The 17793-nt window shown below is 55.2% G+C and overlaps 1 protein-coding gene, 1 long non-coding RNA gene and 1 pseudogene across 7 annotated transcripts; all 3 read left to right on the forward strand.

The window, feature by feature from the left end:
* Positions 1 to 642: 642 nt before the first annotated feature.
* LOC116657162 (antibacterial peptide PMAP-23-like) lies at positions 643 to 6899 on the forward strand. 6 transcript variants are annotated; one of them, XM_032458609.1, is made up of 6 exons: positions 643 to 766; positions 2191 to 2308; positions 3013 to 3101; positions 5801 to 5911; positions 6058 to 6129; positions 6741 to 6899. In XM_032458609.1, exons 2-6 carry the CDS (start codon positions 2293 to 2295, stop codon positions 6858 to 6860), a joined length of 408 nt encoding a protein of 135 aa, XP_032314500.1. In that variant the 5' UTR covers positions 643 to 766; positions 2191 to 2292; the 3' UTR covers positions 6861 to 6899. The 6 variants fall into 6 exon arrangements, with proteins under 6 accessions (XP_032314500.1, XP_032314503.1, XP_032314501.1 ...); XM_032458612.1 differs by having other exon boundaries at positions 5804 to 5911; XM_032458610.1 differs by having other exon boundaries at positions 649 to 775.
* Positions 6900 to 8793: 1894 nt separating this feature from the next.
* Positions 8794 to 11725, forward strand: LOC116657167. The gene is made up of 3 exons (XR_004312184.1): positions 8794 to 8898; positions 10892 to 11103; positions 11681 to 11725. It is a non-coding gene; the product is annotated as an uncharacterized LOC116657167 (long non-coding RNA).
* Positions 11726 to 11974: 249 nt separating this feature from the next.
* Positions 11975 to 13728, forward strand: LOC116657312 (annotated as a pseudogene).
* Positions 13729 to 17793: the final 4065 nt, after the last annotated feature.

Below are 17793 nucleotides of genomic sequence, written 5' to 3' on the forward strand. Positions count from 1 at the left end.
CACCCCAGGTGAGGCAGGAAACCTCACAGAGGAAACCCAGGGACTGTGTCGTGTCTCTGCCACAGCATACAAGACTGCAAGAGCTACTTGTTAAAATTTCAGGATTTTCTGAGTTGGTCATTAAACTCTTGGTTGCTTGAAATCTGCCTTGGTGGAAGAATTTACAGCATGGAAATCAGCAAATGCTACACATCAGGCCCATCACAGCTGGTCCATCACTGTCCAACCTGAGAGAGGGCTCACTCATCAGGATGATATGGGCTGTGCTGATGTCATCTGTTTGCAGTTGTCTCCCAGGATTGCTGATCCTGCTTCAGGAGGGTGGGACATGGATGCTGATGGCTCTCAGGTGCCATATTCCCCGGCTTCAAGGCCTCCCCAAGAGAAGCCTGGGGGTTTTGTCCTCTCTGCCCCCATTCTGTGGCTGGTGACTGACTATGAGGGGACATCAGAGCCCAGCCCCTGCCTCAGTCACTCCTAAAGCAGGGGTGCAATTCTGGTTCCTGGGCTTTTCTAGGTGAGGCTGAAGCTGGGCTCACAGGGAGCATCTCTGTGCTCAGCTCCTTCCTCTGCACAACCCTGCTCTCCTCCCCCTCCTGCTGACCACACCCCTCAATTAATCACATGACTCTGAATTCCCAGCTCAGGCCCTGCTTCTAGAGAACCGGCCTAGGATGGCGGTGGAGCTGTGTGGAGCCCGGCCAGCTCATCCCAGGTGGCTCGGGTGTGGGGCCTGACGTGGAGCTGAGAGAGAGGAGAGGCAGAGGTGTGCAGGGTAGGGGTGCGGGAGAGGAGTTGGGGCGGGGCAGCGCTGGCAGCCAAGGGGCCCTGAGGAGTTTACAAAGTGCTCAGAGTAGGACAGGAGGCCGAGAGCCCGGGGCGATGACTCCTAGTGGTTTCCCGGTGTTTGTGCACATGTGGAGGCCACGGACCTCAGTGGGGGCAGCCTCAGAGATTTGGGGGCACAGAAGTCCCACGCAGTGAGGGGAGGAGAAGCAAGAGGTAAGGAAGAGGGGAGGCCATGCATGGGGACACACAGGGGCTTCTCCTTCCCCCAGACCCCCGCTGTGCCAGGGAGGGACACTGGGCTGTTATCAGGCAAGGTCCTTGTTGATGTGGCCCTTGACCCCCTCTTCTGAGGTCTCCGGAGTCATTTTCGGGGCCCCTATATGTGACAGGGCACTTCACATTGTCATGAATAGGGCAGAGAAAGAGAATTCTGAGGAGTATGGACATCTGAAAGCCATTGCTCCTCTGCCTGTGTGGCCCTAGGCAGAAGAAGAGATCTTTCTGGGCCTTTGTCTATCTGTAATTGGGACCCACATAGCCTAATTTGAGAGGATGGTCAATGGCTTAGCTCGAGAAACAAGGTCGAGTACCACACAGGGGCTGAATCTGAGGCGGAGGCTGATGGAGTCTAGGAGACCATAGTTAGTCTGGGTCCATCTCAGGGCACAGATCTGGCTCGTGTGTTGGAGCAGGGACCCAGACAGACACTTGGAATCCCCATCAGAGCAGCAGGAGGGAAATACATGTCATTCTGTCCTGAGCGAGCAGAACTGGCCCGTCTGCACGAGCCTTTTGCGTCTGGTCCTTACTAGTCAGCAGCTGACACAGTGGGGGGGCAGCCAGGCTTGCTCTGCTCCGACTGAGGGATGCCCGTGCCAGTCACATCCCGAGTCCTGTTCCCCAGCCCCATGGACTCTCTAGCTTCCGCCCGAGATTGGGGGTTCCTTGTGTCCCATTCGCACCCCGTGTTCTCCTGTGTGTCACTCTGCCCCTGTGCCTACCCAGCCAGAGCAGGGAAGGATGCTGACAGGGGAGACAGGGGTACACTGGGACTTTCAGGGCCCTGGCACTTCTATCTTCCTGGGCCTCTTCATTCACAGAATACTCTTAAAACTTGTATTATACAACTGCATTCATATAAACATGAATATAACCCAAGCTGCTTTTCATCTTATGTATTCATCAATATGTCAGTGTTTTCATCTGTGATTTAAAACAATTAAAAGTAAAACTTTCTGTGCATCCCTAGGTGTCTCAGGGGCTAGGAACGCTGCCTAGTGTGCTGACCGATAAGTGGGTCCTGGCAGGTGACGATCCTGTAGGCGCCCAGTCACGCTTGCAGACACTAAATGCCTTCTACTGTCTTTTCCAGGATGACTTAACCTCGTGGTTCTCTTTCAGCTCCTAGTTTCAGCTGAATTGGTCCATGGGAAAGAGGAAGCTGACCCTGAGCGGAGGGTCCTGACCCTCACCCTCGACCCAAATCCCTGCCTTCACAGCACCATGGCTGCCATCGCAGGTCCCTGCAGAGGGCAGGGGGTAGGGGCTGAATCCTACCCCTTGTCCCTGTGAAAAGGACAGGTGGTGGGTCATCGAGGGGCATGACTCCATGTCCCCAGTCTGTCATTTTTTGAGTAGGAGGTCCTTGATGGAATGACGTAGCCCATGGGTCTCATTTTCCTCATCAAATGGGCAGTCCGAGCTGGTGGAGATTTCCAAGGTTAGGGACACAGTTTGGGGTTCAGGTCCAGTTCCATTGCTTTGGGGTCTCTGCAGTCTCACAGACAGGAAGGATGGTTGGGAGGAGAAAAGGAGCCGGGCCGTGCAGATCATGGCTCATTTCCTGAGGTTCTTAGCACGACGGGTGCATGAGGGTTTCTCAAGGATCAGATGTGGAGTCAGGGGCCAACCAACCTGGGGACAAGGGCAGAGGGGCCTTTCCTGAGAACACGTCTGCTCTGACAGGCTGTGAGGACAAACCAGGAAAGTCAGATGCTAGAGGCAGGGACAGCACACCCCCCATCCAGGCAGTTGTAGTCTGAGGACCTGACAGGCAACATTCCAAGGACCCAGACTGCGGTCTAAAGTCTGAGCAAACGCAAAGGTGCAGAGGCAGGAAAGCACAGAGAGGATTTCAAGGGGATCTGATACCCGGTCACCGTGGGTTTTGCTAGTTATTTTCTACTGCAATCACCTCCTTTTCTTCCTCCTTCTTGGGAAAAGGATACAGCTTGACCAAGAGGCCACTGGGGCAACACCCGGACTGTGACACCAGGTTGCACAGAAGCCCCTCTCTCCTTCCTTCTCGAAGGGTGAGTGCGAAACCAGCACATCCGACCAGGCTGTTACCTTCTGAGGTGCCCCATTCCGTTGCCCAGAGTCCCCAGGTCACAGGTGGCCATGGCCTATCCCAGGCCTTCAGTCTCAGGGCCATTCCATGGGACACTGGATTAGAATTGGCATCTGGTCTCTGGGATCCTCTAACACATCGGCTCATTCACTTTCCCAGCTGGACCCCCTCCTCCTCCCTCTCTGGCCACTCCATCCTGGTGTCTCAACCTGAGCCCTGGAGAGGGAGTACCTTGGGGACAAGTCAGAAGAGACTTTGTGAGGCTGTGGGAGCTAAGATGGGGAGTTGCTGTTTCTCTGGTTGAAGGTCAGATAAGGCTTCACAAAACGAAAAGTCACGGCAGTCAGAGGGATCAGGTGTAGCGATATGAGAAGAGCAGAGGTTCCGAGGGGCCTGAGAGGTTGGGGTGGACGTGGCGGCCTGACACAGGGTTTTGCAGGTGAGCACCTGAGGACAACCTGATCCAGACCCTGAGCCCCTGACTCAAGGCGGGAGGTTTGATGGACCCCTGGACAATGGCAGGGAACACTGGGCTGTGGTGTGGGAAGAGCCTGGAACCAGAAAAGGTGGAGTCTGGAGGTTGTGGCTACACTTCAGAGGAGATGGGGTGGTGGTAGGACAGGGCAGGGGTGACAGTGGGGACAGGGAGGGCCCTCAGAGGAAGGAGCAGGTGGGGGTTCCCAGGCTCTCAGCTCAGGGCTCCCGTGAGGGCTCCTAGCCAACAGCTCCAGACAGCCCTGTGCTGACAACCAGGGGTGTTCACAGGAGTGTTGCCTCGGACACACAGACCAGTGATGTGTGTCCCTGATAACTAGTATCTGAGGAAGGGATGTGCCCAGAATGCATGAGAACTGCTTTGAGAAGCTGTACAGATCACGTGTGCAAGCCCTGCAGTAAAAGTTTTATTAAAAGTTGAGTACTTAGATTAGACAGAGCAGGAGGCACCCGGGAGGCCAGGAAGTGGACCCAGGAAGGTGGTCCCAGGGGAGAATGGGGGAGGGGGCAGTTTCAGTAGACAGACGGGTCCCTGGCACCTGTGAAGGCAAGGACAAGGCTTCAGCATGGCCGTTGTATCATTCGAAAGCTGTTAAGCAGGCATGGACCTTGAGTTGAAAGAGGACAAATAGTGGGGTCAGAGTGTAGATGAGCCTTCTCTTACTGGCTGTCTGGGTAAGGGGAACAGTGTGCATCTGGAAGGGGCTGGGACAGGACATTTTTAGAGTGAAGAAGGCAAAGGAGAAGAATCTAGAAGAGGGGACAGTGGAGGAGATGCCCTGACTGGCTGAGGGCTGGGTCCGCAGAATAGGACGGTGTGGCCCTGATGTCTGCCTAGGGAGTGGATGGGTGTGAAAGGCACTAGATGGGGGTGGTCCTGCCATCTATTCATCATATGTTAACTGAGTGCCTGTTGGGGACCAGGAGGCCCAGGAGCTGGAGGTTGTGTGGTGAATACACTCTTTCAGCCTGATTCAGAGGAGGTCACAATGAGGAGGCCGAGAGGGTGTAGGACACAGCCTGCTCCCTCCGTCTCCTGGAGGATTCATCCTTCTGGAGTAACCCTGCCCAAAAAACTCCCCATGGGGCCCAGGAGAGGCCAAGATGTTGTCAGAGAGATGGAGAAACCATTTCTTCACCTTGCACAGGAGGCAGACCTCACCCACTGCCCAGCAATCCCCTGAGGCAAGAGCGGGGCCTGAGGCAAGTCCAGCTCACACCCTGGCCGGGGGCAGGGATGGGGCAGGTGGGGAAGGCTCCTGCTTGAGCTATTGCATCAGGCCCAGGCTGAGCATAAAGGAGGGTCCTGTGGGCTGGGAGGAGGCAGACTCGGGGACCATGGAGACCCAGAGGGCCAGCCTCTCCCTGGGCCGCTGGCCACTGTGGCTACTGCTGCTGGGACTAGTGGTGCCTTGGGCAAGCGCCCAGGCCCTGAGCTATAGGGAGGCGGTGCTTCGAGCTGTGGATCGCCTCAATGAGCAGTCCTCAGACCCCAATCTCTACCGCCTCCTGGAGCTGGACCTGCCGCCCAAGGCTGTGAGTCGGGGAGGGGCTGGGGAGGGAGGCGTCTCCCGCCAGGCTTGGCCACACTGTCCCTCCCTTTGCTCGCGCTGTACCTCCTGTCAGGAAGGCACCTCTCCCTCTAAGTGGGATCCCACTCTACAGAAATCCTCCCAGAGCTGGGTCCCCTCCCGTTGTGAGAGCCTTCTGCCTGGCATCTGTGCTGTGGGAACAGAGCCCTGACAGTCCACTCAGGCTCTAGGGACTCCTGGGGGCTCCAGGGATACGCTGGGGTCACTCGCTTTGGGATGTGACTTCCCTGCTTCCAATCCCCTGTGCACCCCATTGTCTCCCCACCAGGGAAGGGCTGTGCTCAGCCTGGGGTGTTCCAGTGACAAGATCTTTCCCTGCAGGTGTCCCATGACTTCCCTCAGCCCCTCCAAGGGGATCTGCCCCACAGGAGAGCCGGTCTGAGGTCCTCTCCTGCTCCCTGTGTGCCTGGGAGCCCAGGACCAGGCTGTGACCTCCTCTCCTCTGCACCCAGCTCCCAGCCCAGGGCCAGGCACATGGACAGGCTCTCAAAGGGGCTTGTCCTCCTGGGGGCAGGGGGATATGTCACACATAGAAGCATGAGCCTGATCCAGTCTCCCCACTTTGATCCTTCAGCAGGACGAGGACCTAGATGCCCCGAAGCCTGTGAGCTTCACGGTGAAGGAGACCGTGTGTCCCAGGAGGACACAGCTGCCTCCGGAGCAGTGTGACTTCAAGGAGAATGGGGTGAGGCTGGGGGCTTAGGGCGCTGGTGGATGCCTCCCAAGACCCGAACAGAAGGCTTGGGGCGCGTGGTGGTTAGCAGCCCCTGGGGTGAGGAAGGGTGTTTATGGCTCAGGGGTTCCAGTCTGACCTGGAGTCTCCCCTTCCAGGTGGTGAAACAGTGTTTGGGGACAGTCAACCTGTACCAGCTCAGAGACAACTTCGATATAACATGTAATGAGGTGAGTGACCCCTTCTGGGCTGTAGGAGCTATTGTTGGAGGTGGTGTGTGGAACAGCCTTTGGGCCAATTCCCCTCTGTGCCATCCCTGTAGCGACAGGAGAGCCCTCCTCCCCTGGCTCGCCCTCATCCGAGCCCCAGGTCTCCAGGCCGGGCTCTGCAATCCCTTAGAGCAGTGGTTCTCTCATTGGGCTCCCCTCTTGGCAACTAGAGAAAAAGGCTGATTCTCAGGCATGACTCAGACCTACGGAAGCATTGTCTGTGTTGGAGCCCAGTAATTTCTATTCTAAGAGCCCTTCTGAGGGATTTCTGAGTGTGCTGAAGCTTGAGAGGCAGTGACTAGAGACAGGACCTTTCTGCCCCTGCTCCCGTCCAGCTTTTCTGAGATGGGTTTGTGCCCCTGGGAAGCCCCCTGTCATCTCTGGACCTTGGTCCTCATCTGTCTGTGGGAGTGATGATTCAACCACGTGCTCCAAATGACACAGACAAGGAGGTCAAATGGTGCCTTAACTCTCCTTCGGTGTTCCAAGATGGAAGATTTTCAGGTGGGGAGGGATCTGGTCTTGTCCCTAAGTCAATCCTCACAAGAATCCTGTTTTTTTCTGCTTCACAGCTGCAAAGTGTCGGGTTATTTGGCCGGATTCGTGATTCCATCCGTAAGCGTGTGAACAGGGTTCGAGATGCGATTGGGAAAGTAATCGGATACGTTGGTGATAAAATTCGCCCAGGGTAGAGTCCTAATGATCACCTAACTCTGGCTCAGTTGTTCAAACTCTGGAAAATAAATTCTTATGAATTTCAAATTCACCTATCTCTTGTCCTACTCTTACCAGTGGTCCTTAACCCCCATTGCCCTCTTGTGTGTGTGTGTGTGTGTGTGTGTGTGTGCGTGCGTGCTCACTTTTTGAACACAGAGATGGGTGTGGCAGCTGTTCCTTCCAGGATGGCGGGGAGAGGCAGCAGGGCCGGGAGGGAAAGGACAGGGCTCCATTCCCAGGAACCCCATGCCCTTCACACTCCCCCGCCCTCCTCCTCCTCCACCCAGTAGGGGCTTAAGGAGACCTAGTCTGTGTGCAGTGCTGCTGGGGATGCTGTTCCTGCTGGTATGGAGGTGACAGTCCAGGAGGACCAGGTCGCTTGTTAATCACTCGGGGAGACACAGCTCTGTCTCCTGCTGGCGGGCTCTAGGGTCAGCCTGAAGGTAAAATGTCCAGATTGTTCGACTTCCCTCACAATCTGAACTCTGCAAGAGCCCACCCTTCCTGGCTTTTGCTCTGGGCATTGAGACACATCAGTCTTTCTTCTGTGGGGTCTCAGATTTCAGGTGTGGGCTTGTGTTCAGGGATCCAATGGTACCACAATTGGCACCATTAGAAGCAAGCCTCCTGCTCATCGGGGTGAAGGGCTCTGCCTGAGTGAGAGACACACACAGTGACACACAGGCCACATGTCTGTTTGCCTGGGGGTTTCAGACACTGTCCCTGTCCTGCCCACTCCCCACTCTGTAGCTGACCTTTGCTGGGGGGCAGACTGGAATCACGGGGGAGGCGGCAGTCCCGGGAGCAGCCTCAACCAACCATCGCTGGGACTTTTCCCTCATTGGTGGAAACGTCTCTTCTGTTCCTCACTCCTTGGGGGGCCCACTCCCAGATGTGTCCCCCCTCCCTGAGGTCCCCAGCTGGGTGGAGCCCCTGTCCCCACTTCAGTGACCTGTCTATTGACTTGTCCTCTTCTGATGTCGATTCTGCCCGGTCTCACATCTCTATTTTCCTGCTGGTGCTTCGAAGAAATCGCCTCCCAGAGCACCTGCTTCCTCTTGAATGCTGGCCTGAGCTCTGCTCCTGGGCCGACCTGCACCAACACACAGAGCCCCCTGTGTCAGAGGGACAGCGGGCGGGACCGCGCAGAGCATGGGCTCTGTAATCTGTCAGGCTCGTCTGTTCATGGGGAGCAGGTGGGCCTGATTTGAGGCAGGTTAGAGGAACCCATGCTTCTCACTTTACATCACCCCAGGTGAGGCAGGAAACCTCACAGAGGAAACCCAGGGACTGTGTCGTGTCTCTGCCACAGCATACAAGACTGCAAGAGCTACTTGTTAAAATTTCAGGATTTTCTGAGTTGGTCATTAAACTCTTGGTTGCTTGAAATCTGCCTTGGTGGAAGAATTTACAGCATGGAAATCAGCAAATGCTACACATCAGGCCCATCACAGCTGGTCCATCACTGTCCAACCTGAGAGAGGGCTCACTCATCAGGATGATATGGGCTGTGCTGATGTCATCTGTTTGCAGTTGTCTCCCAGGATTGCTGATCCTGCTTCAGGAGGGTGGGACATGGATGCTGATGGCTCTCAGGTGCCATATTCCCCGGCTTCAAGGCCTCCCCAAGAGAAGCCTGGGGGTTTTGTCCTCTCTGCCCCCATTCTGTGGCTGGTGACTGACTATGAGGGGACATCAGAGCCCAGCCCCTGCCTCAGTCACTCCTAAAGCAGGGGTGCAATTCTGGTTCCTGGGCTTTTCTAGGTGAGGCTGAAGCTGGGCTCACAGGGAGCATCTCTGTGCTCAGCTCCTTCCTCTGCACAACCCTGCTCTCCTCCCCCTCCTGCTGACCACACCCCTCAATTAATCACATGACTCTGAATTCCCAGCTCAGGCCCTGCTTCTAGAGAACCGGCCTAGGATGGCGGTGGAGCTGTGTGGAGCCCGGCCAGCTCATCCCAGGTGGCTCGGGTGTGGGGCCTGACGTGGAGCTGAGAGAGAGGAGAGGCAGAGGTGTGCAGGGTAGGGGTGCGGGAGAGGAGTTGGGGCGGGGCAGCGCTGGCAGCCAAGGGGCCCTGAGGAGTTTACAAAGTGCTCAGAGTAGGACAGGAGCCCGAGAGCCCGGGGCGATGACTCCTAGTGGTTTCCCGGTGTTTGTGCAGATGTGGAGGCCACGGACCTCAGTGGGGGCAGCCTCAGAGATTTGGGGGCACAGAAGTCCCACGCAGTGAGGGGAGGAGAACCAAGAGGTAAGGAAGAGGGGAGGCCTTGAATGGGGACACACAGGGGCTTCTCCTTCCCCCAGACCCCCGCTGTGCCAGGGAGGGACACTGGGCTGTTATCAGGCAAGGTCCTTGTTGATGTGGCCCTTGACCCCCTCTTCTGAGGTCTCCGGAGTCATTTTCGGGGCCCCTATATGTGACAGGGCACTTCACATTGTCATGAATAGGGCAGAGAAAGAGAATTCTGAGGAGTATGGACATCTGAAAGCCATTGCTCCTCTGCCTGTGTGGCCCTAGGCAGAAGAAGAGATCTTTCTGGGCCTTTGTCTATCTGTAATTGGGACCCACATAGCCTAATTTGAGAGGATGGTCAATGGCTTAGCTTGAAAAACAAGGTCGAGTACCACATAGGGGCTGAATCTGAGGCGGAGGCTGATGGAGTCTAGGAGACCATAGTTAGTCTGGGTCCATCTCAGGGCACAGATCTGGCTCGTGTGTCGGAGCAGGGACCCAGAGAGACACTTGGAATCCCCATCAGAACAGCAGGAGGGAAATACATGTCATTCTGTCCTGAGCGAGCAGAACTGGCCCGTCTGCACGAGCCTTTAGCGTCTGGTCCTTACTAGTCAGCAGCTGACACAGTGGGGGGCCTCCAGGCTTGCTCTGCTCCGACTGAGGGATGCCCGTGCCAGTCACATCCCGAGTCCTGTTCCCCAGCCCCATGGACTCTCTAGCTTCAGCCCGAGAGTGGGGGTTCCTTGTGTCCCATTCGCACCCCCGTGTTCTCCTGTGTGTCACTCTGCCCCTGTGCCTACCCAGCCAGAGCAGGGAAGGATGCTGACAGGGGAGACAGGGGTACACTGGGACTTTCAGGGCCCTGGCACTTCTATCTTCCTGGGCCTCTTCATTCACAGAATACTCTTAAAACTTGTATTATACAACTGCATTCATATAAACATGAATATAACCCAAGCTGCTTTTCATCTTATGTATTCATCAATATGTCAGTGTTTTCATCTGTGATTTTAAACAATTAAAAGTGAAACTTTCTGTGGATCCCTAGATGTCTCAGGGGCTAGGACCGCTGCCTAGTGTGCTGACCGATAAGTGGGTCCTGGCAGGTGACGATCCTGTAGGCGCCCAGACACGCCTGCAGACACTAAATGCCTTCTGCTGTCTTTTCCAGGATGACTTAACCTCGTAGTTCTCTTTCAGCTCCTAGTTTCAGCTGAATTGGTCCATGGGAAAGAGGAAGCTGACCCTGAGCGGAGGGTCCTGACCCTCACCCTCGACCCAAATCCCTGCCTTCACAGCACCATGGCTGCCATAGCAGGTCCCTGCAGAGGGCAGGGGGCAGGGGGTAGGGGCCTGAATCCTACCCCTTGTCCCTGTGAAAAGGACAGGTGATGGGTCATTGAGGGGCATGACTCCATGTCCCCAGTCTGTCATTTTTTGAGTAGGAGGTCCTTGATGGAATGACGTAGCCCATGGGTCTCATTTTCCTCATCAACTGGGCAGTCAGAGAGCTTGTTGATATTCCCCCATATTTGGGGTACTATTTCGGACAGTGGTGCACTTCCATTTCCTTGGTGTCTCATGGATAGGAAGGATGTCTGGGGAGAGAAAAGGAATGATGTCCGTGGAGGATCATGGCTTACTCCCTGAGTTTATCGGGGTAATGGGTGCATGAGGGTTTCTCAAGAACCAGATGTGGAGTCAGGGTCTAACCTGCCTGGGCACTAGGGCTATGGGGTCTTTCCTGAGAAGACCTCTGCCTCTGACAGGCTGTGAGGACAAACCAGGGAAGTCAGATGCTAGAGGCTGGGACAGCACACCCCCATCCAGGCAGTTGCAGTCTGAAGTCCTGAAAGGGGACACTCCATGGACCCAGGGAAGGATGAGGAATGGAAGTTCAGTCTAAAGTCTGAACAAACGCAAAGGTGCAGAAGCAGGAGAGCAGACTGAAGATTTCAGGGGGACCTGACACCCAGTAACCGTGAGTATTGCTAGTTATTTTCTACTGTATTCACCTTCTTTTCCATCTCTGACTTGGGAAAATGATACAGCTTGACGAAGATGCCACTGGGGCAACACCTGGACTGTGACACCAGGTTCCCCAGAAGCCCCTCTCTCCTTCCTTCTCCAAGGCTGAGTGTGCAACCAGTGCATCTGTCCAGGCTGTCACATTCTGAGGTGCCCCATCCGATTGCCCAGAGTTCCATAGGTCAAAGAAAGCCAAGAGGTAACTCAGGCTTTCGATCACAGGGCCATTCCATGGGAGACTGAATTAGAATTGACATCACGGTCTCTAGGCCGCTCTGACATATCGACTCATTCATTTTCCCAGCTGGGCCCCCTCCTCCTCCCACACCGGCCGCTCCATCCTGGTGTCTCAACTTGAGCCCTGGATAGGGAGTACCTTGGGACAAGTCAGAAGAGACTTCGTGAGGCTGTGGGAGCCGAGATGGGGAGTTGCTGTTTCTCTGGTTGGATGTCAGCCCTGATTCTGAGGAGGTCACAGTGAGGAGGCCGAGAGGGTGTAGGACACAGCCTGTTCCCTCTGTCTCCTGCAGGACTCAACCCTCTGGAGCAACCCTGCCCATGAAAGTCCCCACGGGGCCAGGAGAGGCTGAGATGTTGTCAGGGAGATGGAGAAACCATTTCTTCACCTTGCACAGGAGGCAGACCTCACCCACTGCCCAGCAATCCCCTGAGGCAAGAGCGGGGCCTGAGGCAAGTCCAGCTCACACCCTGGCAGGGGGCAGGGATGGGCAGGTGGGGAAAGCTCCTGCTTGAGCAATTGCATCAGGCCCAGGCTGAGCATAAAGGAGGGTCCTGTGGGCTGGGAGGAGGCAGACTCGGGGACCATGGAGACCCAGAGGGCCAGCCTCTCCCTGGGCCACTGGCCACTGTGCTACTGCTGCTGGGACTAGCGGTGCCTTGGGCCAGCGCCAGGCCCTGAGCTTATAGGGAGGCGGTGCTTCGAGCTGTGGATCGCCTCAATGAGCAGTCCTCAGACCCCAATCTCTACCGCCTCTTGGAGCTGGACCTGCCGCCCAAGGCTGTGAGTCGGGGAGGGGCTGAGAAGGGAGGCGTCTCCCGCCAGGCTTAGCCACACTGTCCCTCCCTTTGCTCGTGCTGTACCTCCTGTCAGGAAGGCACCTCTCCCTGTAGGTGGGATCCCACCTATCACAGAAATCCTCCCAGAGCTGGGTCCCCTCCCGTTGTGAAAGCCTTCTGCCTGGCATCTCTGCTGTGGGAACAGAGCCCTGACAGCCCGCTCAGGCTCCAGGGACTCCTGGGGGCTCCAGGGATACGCCGGGGTCACTGGCTCTGGGATGTGACTTCCCCTGTGCACACCATTGTCTCCTTTCCAGGGAAGGGCTGTGCTCAGCCTGGAGGTTCCAGTGACAAGGTCTTTCCCTGCAGGTGTCCGCTGACTTCCCTCACCCCTCTAAGGGGGAGCTGCCCCTCAGGAGAGCCGGTCTGAGGTCCCCCCTGCTCCCTGTGCGCCTGGGAGCCCAGGACCAGGCTGTGTCCTCCTCCCCTCTGCACCCAGCTCCCAGCCCAGGGCCAGGCACATGGGACGGGCTGTCAAGGGGGCTGTCCTGCTGGGGCAGGGAGACAGGTCACACAAAGAAGCATGAGCCTGAGCCAGTCTCCCCACTTTGATCCTTGAGTAGGACGAGAACCCAGATGCCCCAAAGCCTGTGAGCTTCACGGTGAAGGAGACCGTGTGTCCCAGGAGGACACAGCAGCCAACGGAGCAGTGTGCCTTCAAGGAGAATGGGGTGAGGCTGGGGGCACTGGCGGATGCCTCCCAAGGACCTGAACGGAGGGTCCAAAGGAAGGCTTGCAGCCCCTGTGGTGAGGCTGGGTGGTTATGGTTCAGGGCTTCCAGTCTGACCTGGAGTCTCCCCTTCTAGCTGGTGAAACAGTGTGTGGGGACAGTCACTCTGGACCAGTCCAAGGACCAAAAGGACATCACCTGTGATAAGGTTAATGACTCCTTCTGGGCTGTAGGGGCTACTTGTAGGAGTGGGGTGTGGAACATCTTTTGGACCAATTCCCTTCTGTGCCATCACTTTAAGGGGAGGAAATTCCTCCTCCCCTGGCTCCCCCTCACCAGAGCCCCAGGTCTCCAGGCTGGGCTCTGGAATCCCTTACAGCAGTGGTTCTCTCAGTGGGCTCCCCACTTGGGAACTAGAGAAAATGGCTGATTCTCTGGCCCCACTGAGATCTACCCAATTAGTTTTGAGGTGGGTGCCAGCAATTCTTATTTTAAGGCTTCCTGGGCATCCTGACTGCTTGAAAGGCACTGACTAGAGTAATGGACTTTCTGCCCCTGCTCCCATCCAGCTTTGCTGGGATGGGCTTGTGCCCCTGGGAAGCCCCTTATCATCTCTGGACCAGTGTCCTCATCTGTGCGTGGGTGAGGTGATATGCTCCTAATGTCACAGGCAGAGGTGAACTGGGGACCCAGTTCCTGGAGTCCACCTGGAATGTGGTTCAGTGTGGAGAGAAGGGCCTTGTGATTGTGGCCCAGTTAGTACAAGAAAACTTTCTTTTGATCCACAGGCCCGTAGATTTCGCCCGCTACCCTTTCTACCATCCTACCTAAACCCCGCCGAGGATACCACGGCAGAGGTTCCCTGCGCCAAATTTCCCTCCGCCAAATTTCCCTCCTCCTCGGTTTCCCCTCCACCAAATTTCCCTCCGCCAAATTTCCCTCCGCCAAATTTCCCTCCTCCTGAGTTTCCTCTGCCAAATTTCCCTCTGCCAAATTTCCCTCCGCCAAATTTCCCTCCTCCTCGGTTTCCTCCGCCAAATTTCCCCTCCCCAAATTTCCCTCCGCCAAATTTCCCTCCTCCTGAGTTTCCTCTGCCAAATTTCCCTCCACCAAATTTCCCTCCTCCTGAGTTTCCTCTGCCAAATTTCCCCCTCCCATCTAATTACCCCTGCCAAATTTGCATTCCCATTCAGCCCGCCAAGATTTGCTACAAGAAGGTGAAAGATTTACAGATAACTCCTGTATAAGGGCATTTAGCGAATCAGAGGCCCGGGGAGACTCCTAAGGGTCTGCTTTGCCCTGGGTCAGGATTTGAAAAATAAATTCTTGTGAAAACAGTTTGCTCCAGGCTTCACTTTTACTTTTCTCCTCTCCTCCCACTTACCAGGACCAAGTACTTAACTGTGGCAGGCCGTGTGCGCTCGTGCGTGCGTGCGTGTGTGCATGTGCGTGTGTGTTTTCATGAGGTGGGAAGCCCCATGAAAAAGACGGTAAGACCCCCAGGTAGGGGTACTACCCTCCTGCCAGCACAATTCAGTTTCCTGGCCCAGTGGCATTATCTCGCTATTTAAACTCTGAAATGGCTTACTTCTAGGAAAGCGGAACTTACCCATTAGATTCTACTGGTTCTCTGAGCTAACTCCTGATTGGTCCATTTGTAGTGCTTCATCTGCATGGAGCTCACTCCTGATTTGTCCATTTCTCTCACTCCTGATAGGTCCATTTCCACAAAGCTTGTTCCTAATTAGTCACCTTTGTTATACCTTATTTGCAAATGGTGTTGCAAAATGTTGCAAAGTCTAGACTGGTAGCCTATAAAAGCCTGTGTAAACCTACAGACAGGGTCCAGAGCTTGGAGTGTTAACTTTTCTGGGCCCTCTGGCATAATAAACCTGAGATCTCCAACCCTCCGAGTGCTGCTTGGTCCCTTGCCCGGATCCAGCTTGCTGTCACAACTGAGCTATAACACTAAGCTGTAACACTGAGATGTGACACACTTTGCTGAAACATTTCTGGAGGTTCCAGCGAGATTCCAATCACATCAGCCCTTGAGCTGCTGGGGCGGCAGAGCAGCCGCCTGGAGGTCAGGAAGGCCAAAAGCCAAGGAGGAGGCGCACCACCTGACAGTATCCTGGGTCCTCCTTCGCGGAGGTGATTGAGTCCTCTGGACAGCTATGCCCCAATGGACTCTGGAAGGACGGACCAACTCACCAAGTAACACGGCCGGACAAGGTAGGAGCCCTAGGAAGCATCCATATTTAGGTAGGGTATTCAGGTTCTGTCCAAGTGGAAGAAGAGGAGATAGATCACCTCCTCCAGGCTCCCAGTCTGACGGTATTCCAGTCAGAGAGATCAAGTTGCGCTCCCCACCTGACAGTATTCTGAATGGGGCGATCAGGTTATGCTCCCCGTCTGATAGTATTCTGCACGGGGAGATCAGGTTATGATCCCCATCTGATGGTATTCTGGACAGGGAGATCACGTTAGATTAGGTTAGATTAGGGACACCCCGGTGATAGGGAGGGAAATGTGCAGTAATCTGTGTTTGTGTGTGTGTGTGTGTGAGAATTTGTGTGCGGCCTGAAAAACATGTGATCAGGTTCGAGTTTGTAGCTCCATGGCATTCTGCTATGGAGTTCGAGTGAGTCCCAACCTGCAGTTCCGTGGTGACTTCATACGGCTCGTGGTGGTATCGGCCCCTCGGTGTGTCGATCGGAGTCAGCGGCTTATACTGACCCGCCAAAGCTAAGAGGCACCTTCGTCCCCACGAGGGGAGCGGCCAGGCGGGCTCAGCGAAAACCCTCCCTTTGTCTCGTTTGCGACACCGGCACGGGTGGCTACACAGGGAGGGAAAGTGACGTAGAACAGCCTATGAGTAAATGACCCCTGTGCCCTTGGGAACTAAGACGAGATTATTTTTAAAAGTTTCAGACACGACCTTGTCACCAGTCCCCCAGAATATCCTGTCGCAGTTAATAAACCAGGCTCAATACTACCTTTCTGTCTAAAATTAAGACCACAAGACCTGAGCTAGAGGGACCCACCCCAGGACTGGCTGGAACCCTCCTTTGAGGTCCTCCTTTTTGGTCCATTTATTCTGCCACCAGCCAGCCATCCTGGCCTCATATTTTGTCAATTCAGGCTATAGAAAAGACTTTATGCAGGGACCCCCAGAGCTCATCCAGGCCCAGGGGAGTCTCAGGGTTACTTGCCAAACGTTACAGCCCTGACTCACTGGCAGCACTTGCAGCCAAGCAGATAGGTATTAGGCCCAGTGAGGCAGCGAGCTTTTTGAGAACTCCACAGTTTTGAGGGGTGGAAAAAACAGAGATGCTGGGGTCACAGTCCTCGGTGCCAGGAGCACACCCACACCTATAGGCCACAAATCTGTCAGCTAATAATAATGGGAGCCTCAAAATCAAGGCCGACAGTTCTGGACTGCATGATTAAAAATTTCAGAAAGAGTTTCTCAGGAAACTAGAATTAAATTGACACCAGAAAAATTGCGCACGTTGTGCGAGTCAGGGTGGCCCGCCTTTGGATGGGATGGCCCCCGGAAGGCACACTCGACCTGTCAGCTGTCGGGGCCATATACTGGATAATCACCACGCCCCCAGGGCACCGCGACCAAATCCCATATATTGACTCTTGGCTAACGATCGCCCAGACCTTGCCTCCATGGGTCCAGGTCTGTGTGAATGATCAAGGACAATGTAAGATCCTTGTGGTCCCGACGTTAAAGATGAAAAGAAAGGACACAACGAGGCCAGTCCTTCGTGGGAACCCTGAAGGACTGCCAGTGCTACCGCTGCCATATGTTCCTCCTGCTTCTGCGGCTCCACCACAGCTGCCTCTCCAGACGGTCCACCGCCGCCTGTACCACCACGGTGGCCCTGGGCTCTGGGCCGGGAGCCCAAGGGGTGGAAACTCCATTCGGCCCTGCAGGCCGCCCAGCCAGTGGCTACCCTCCAGATGCCTCTCTGGGCGACACAAGGACCCCAACAAGTTCATGATGATGGGTCTACAGCCCAGCCACTCCATCCTGTACCACCAGCCTGTCAGTACAACGGATCTCCTGAACTGGCGACACCACGCTCCGCCACATTCAGAAAAACCCCAGGCCATGATTGGCCTCCTAGAGTTCATCTTCCAGACCCACCAGCTGACTTGGGATGACATTCAGCAGCTGCTCCTGACACTCTTCAATACTAAAGAAAGAAAGCAGATCATAACAGAAACTAAAAATGGCTACAAGAGCAGGCCCCAGAGGGAACCCTGGATGCGGAGGAATGGGCCTGGAACGCAGCCCCAGACGCAAGACCAGAATGGAACTCTAACTCCCAAGCCGAACGGGAGGCTCTGCGGACATATCAGAGAGCCCTCCTACATGGGTTGCGAGCCGGGCCAAGAAACCAACCAACATGTCTAAAATCACCATAATCCAAAAGCCAGACGAGTCCGCCATGGGCATCTATAGAGACAATCTGGGAGCCCACAGAGATGTCATTCATCCGCTGTAAAGGACACCAAAAAAAGAAATGACCCCATAAACAGAAGAAACCAACTAGCAGATCAGGCTACGCAAAAAGCGGCAAGTCGATCATGCCATGCCAGAGATCTTGGGGCCATCTCAAAGGTTCTACTGGCACCCAAACTGCTGCCAACATCTGCAGCATACAGCCAAGAGGAAAACTCATGGGCCAAAACTAGAGGAACCAGCGGAAAGGAAGGATGGTGGGTGATGCCTGACAAACGGATATATATACCTGAACGATTAGCCCACCAGGTGGTCCTTCAGCAACATGAGCTCACCCACCTGGGAAAGAATGCCTTAGAGGCCCTGCTGGAACGGTACTGTCTGATCCCTCGTCTTCCATCCCTCTGTGCCTCAGTCTC

Source organism: Camelus ferus, chromosome 17, assembly GCF_009834535.1.
Source record: "Camelus ferus isolate YT-003-E chromosome 17, BCGSAC_Cfer_1.0, whole genome shotgun sequence".
NCBI classification, from domain to species: domain Eukaryota; kingdom Metazoa; phylum Chordata; class Mammalia; order Artiodactyla; family Camelidae; genus Camelus; species Camelus ferus.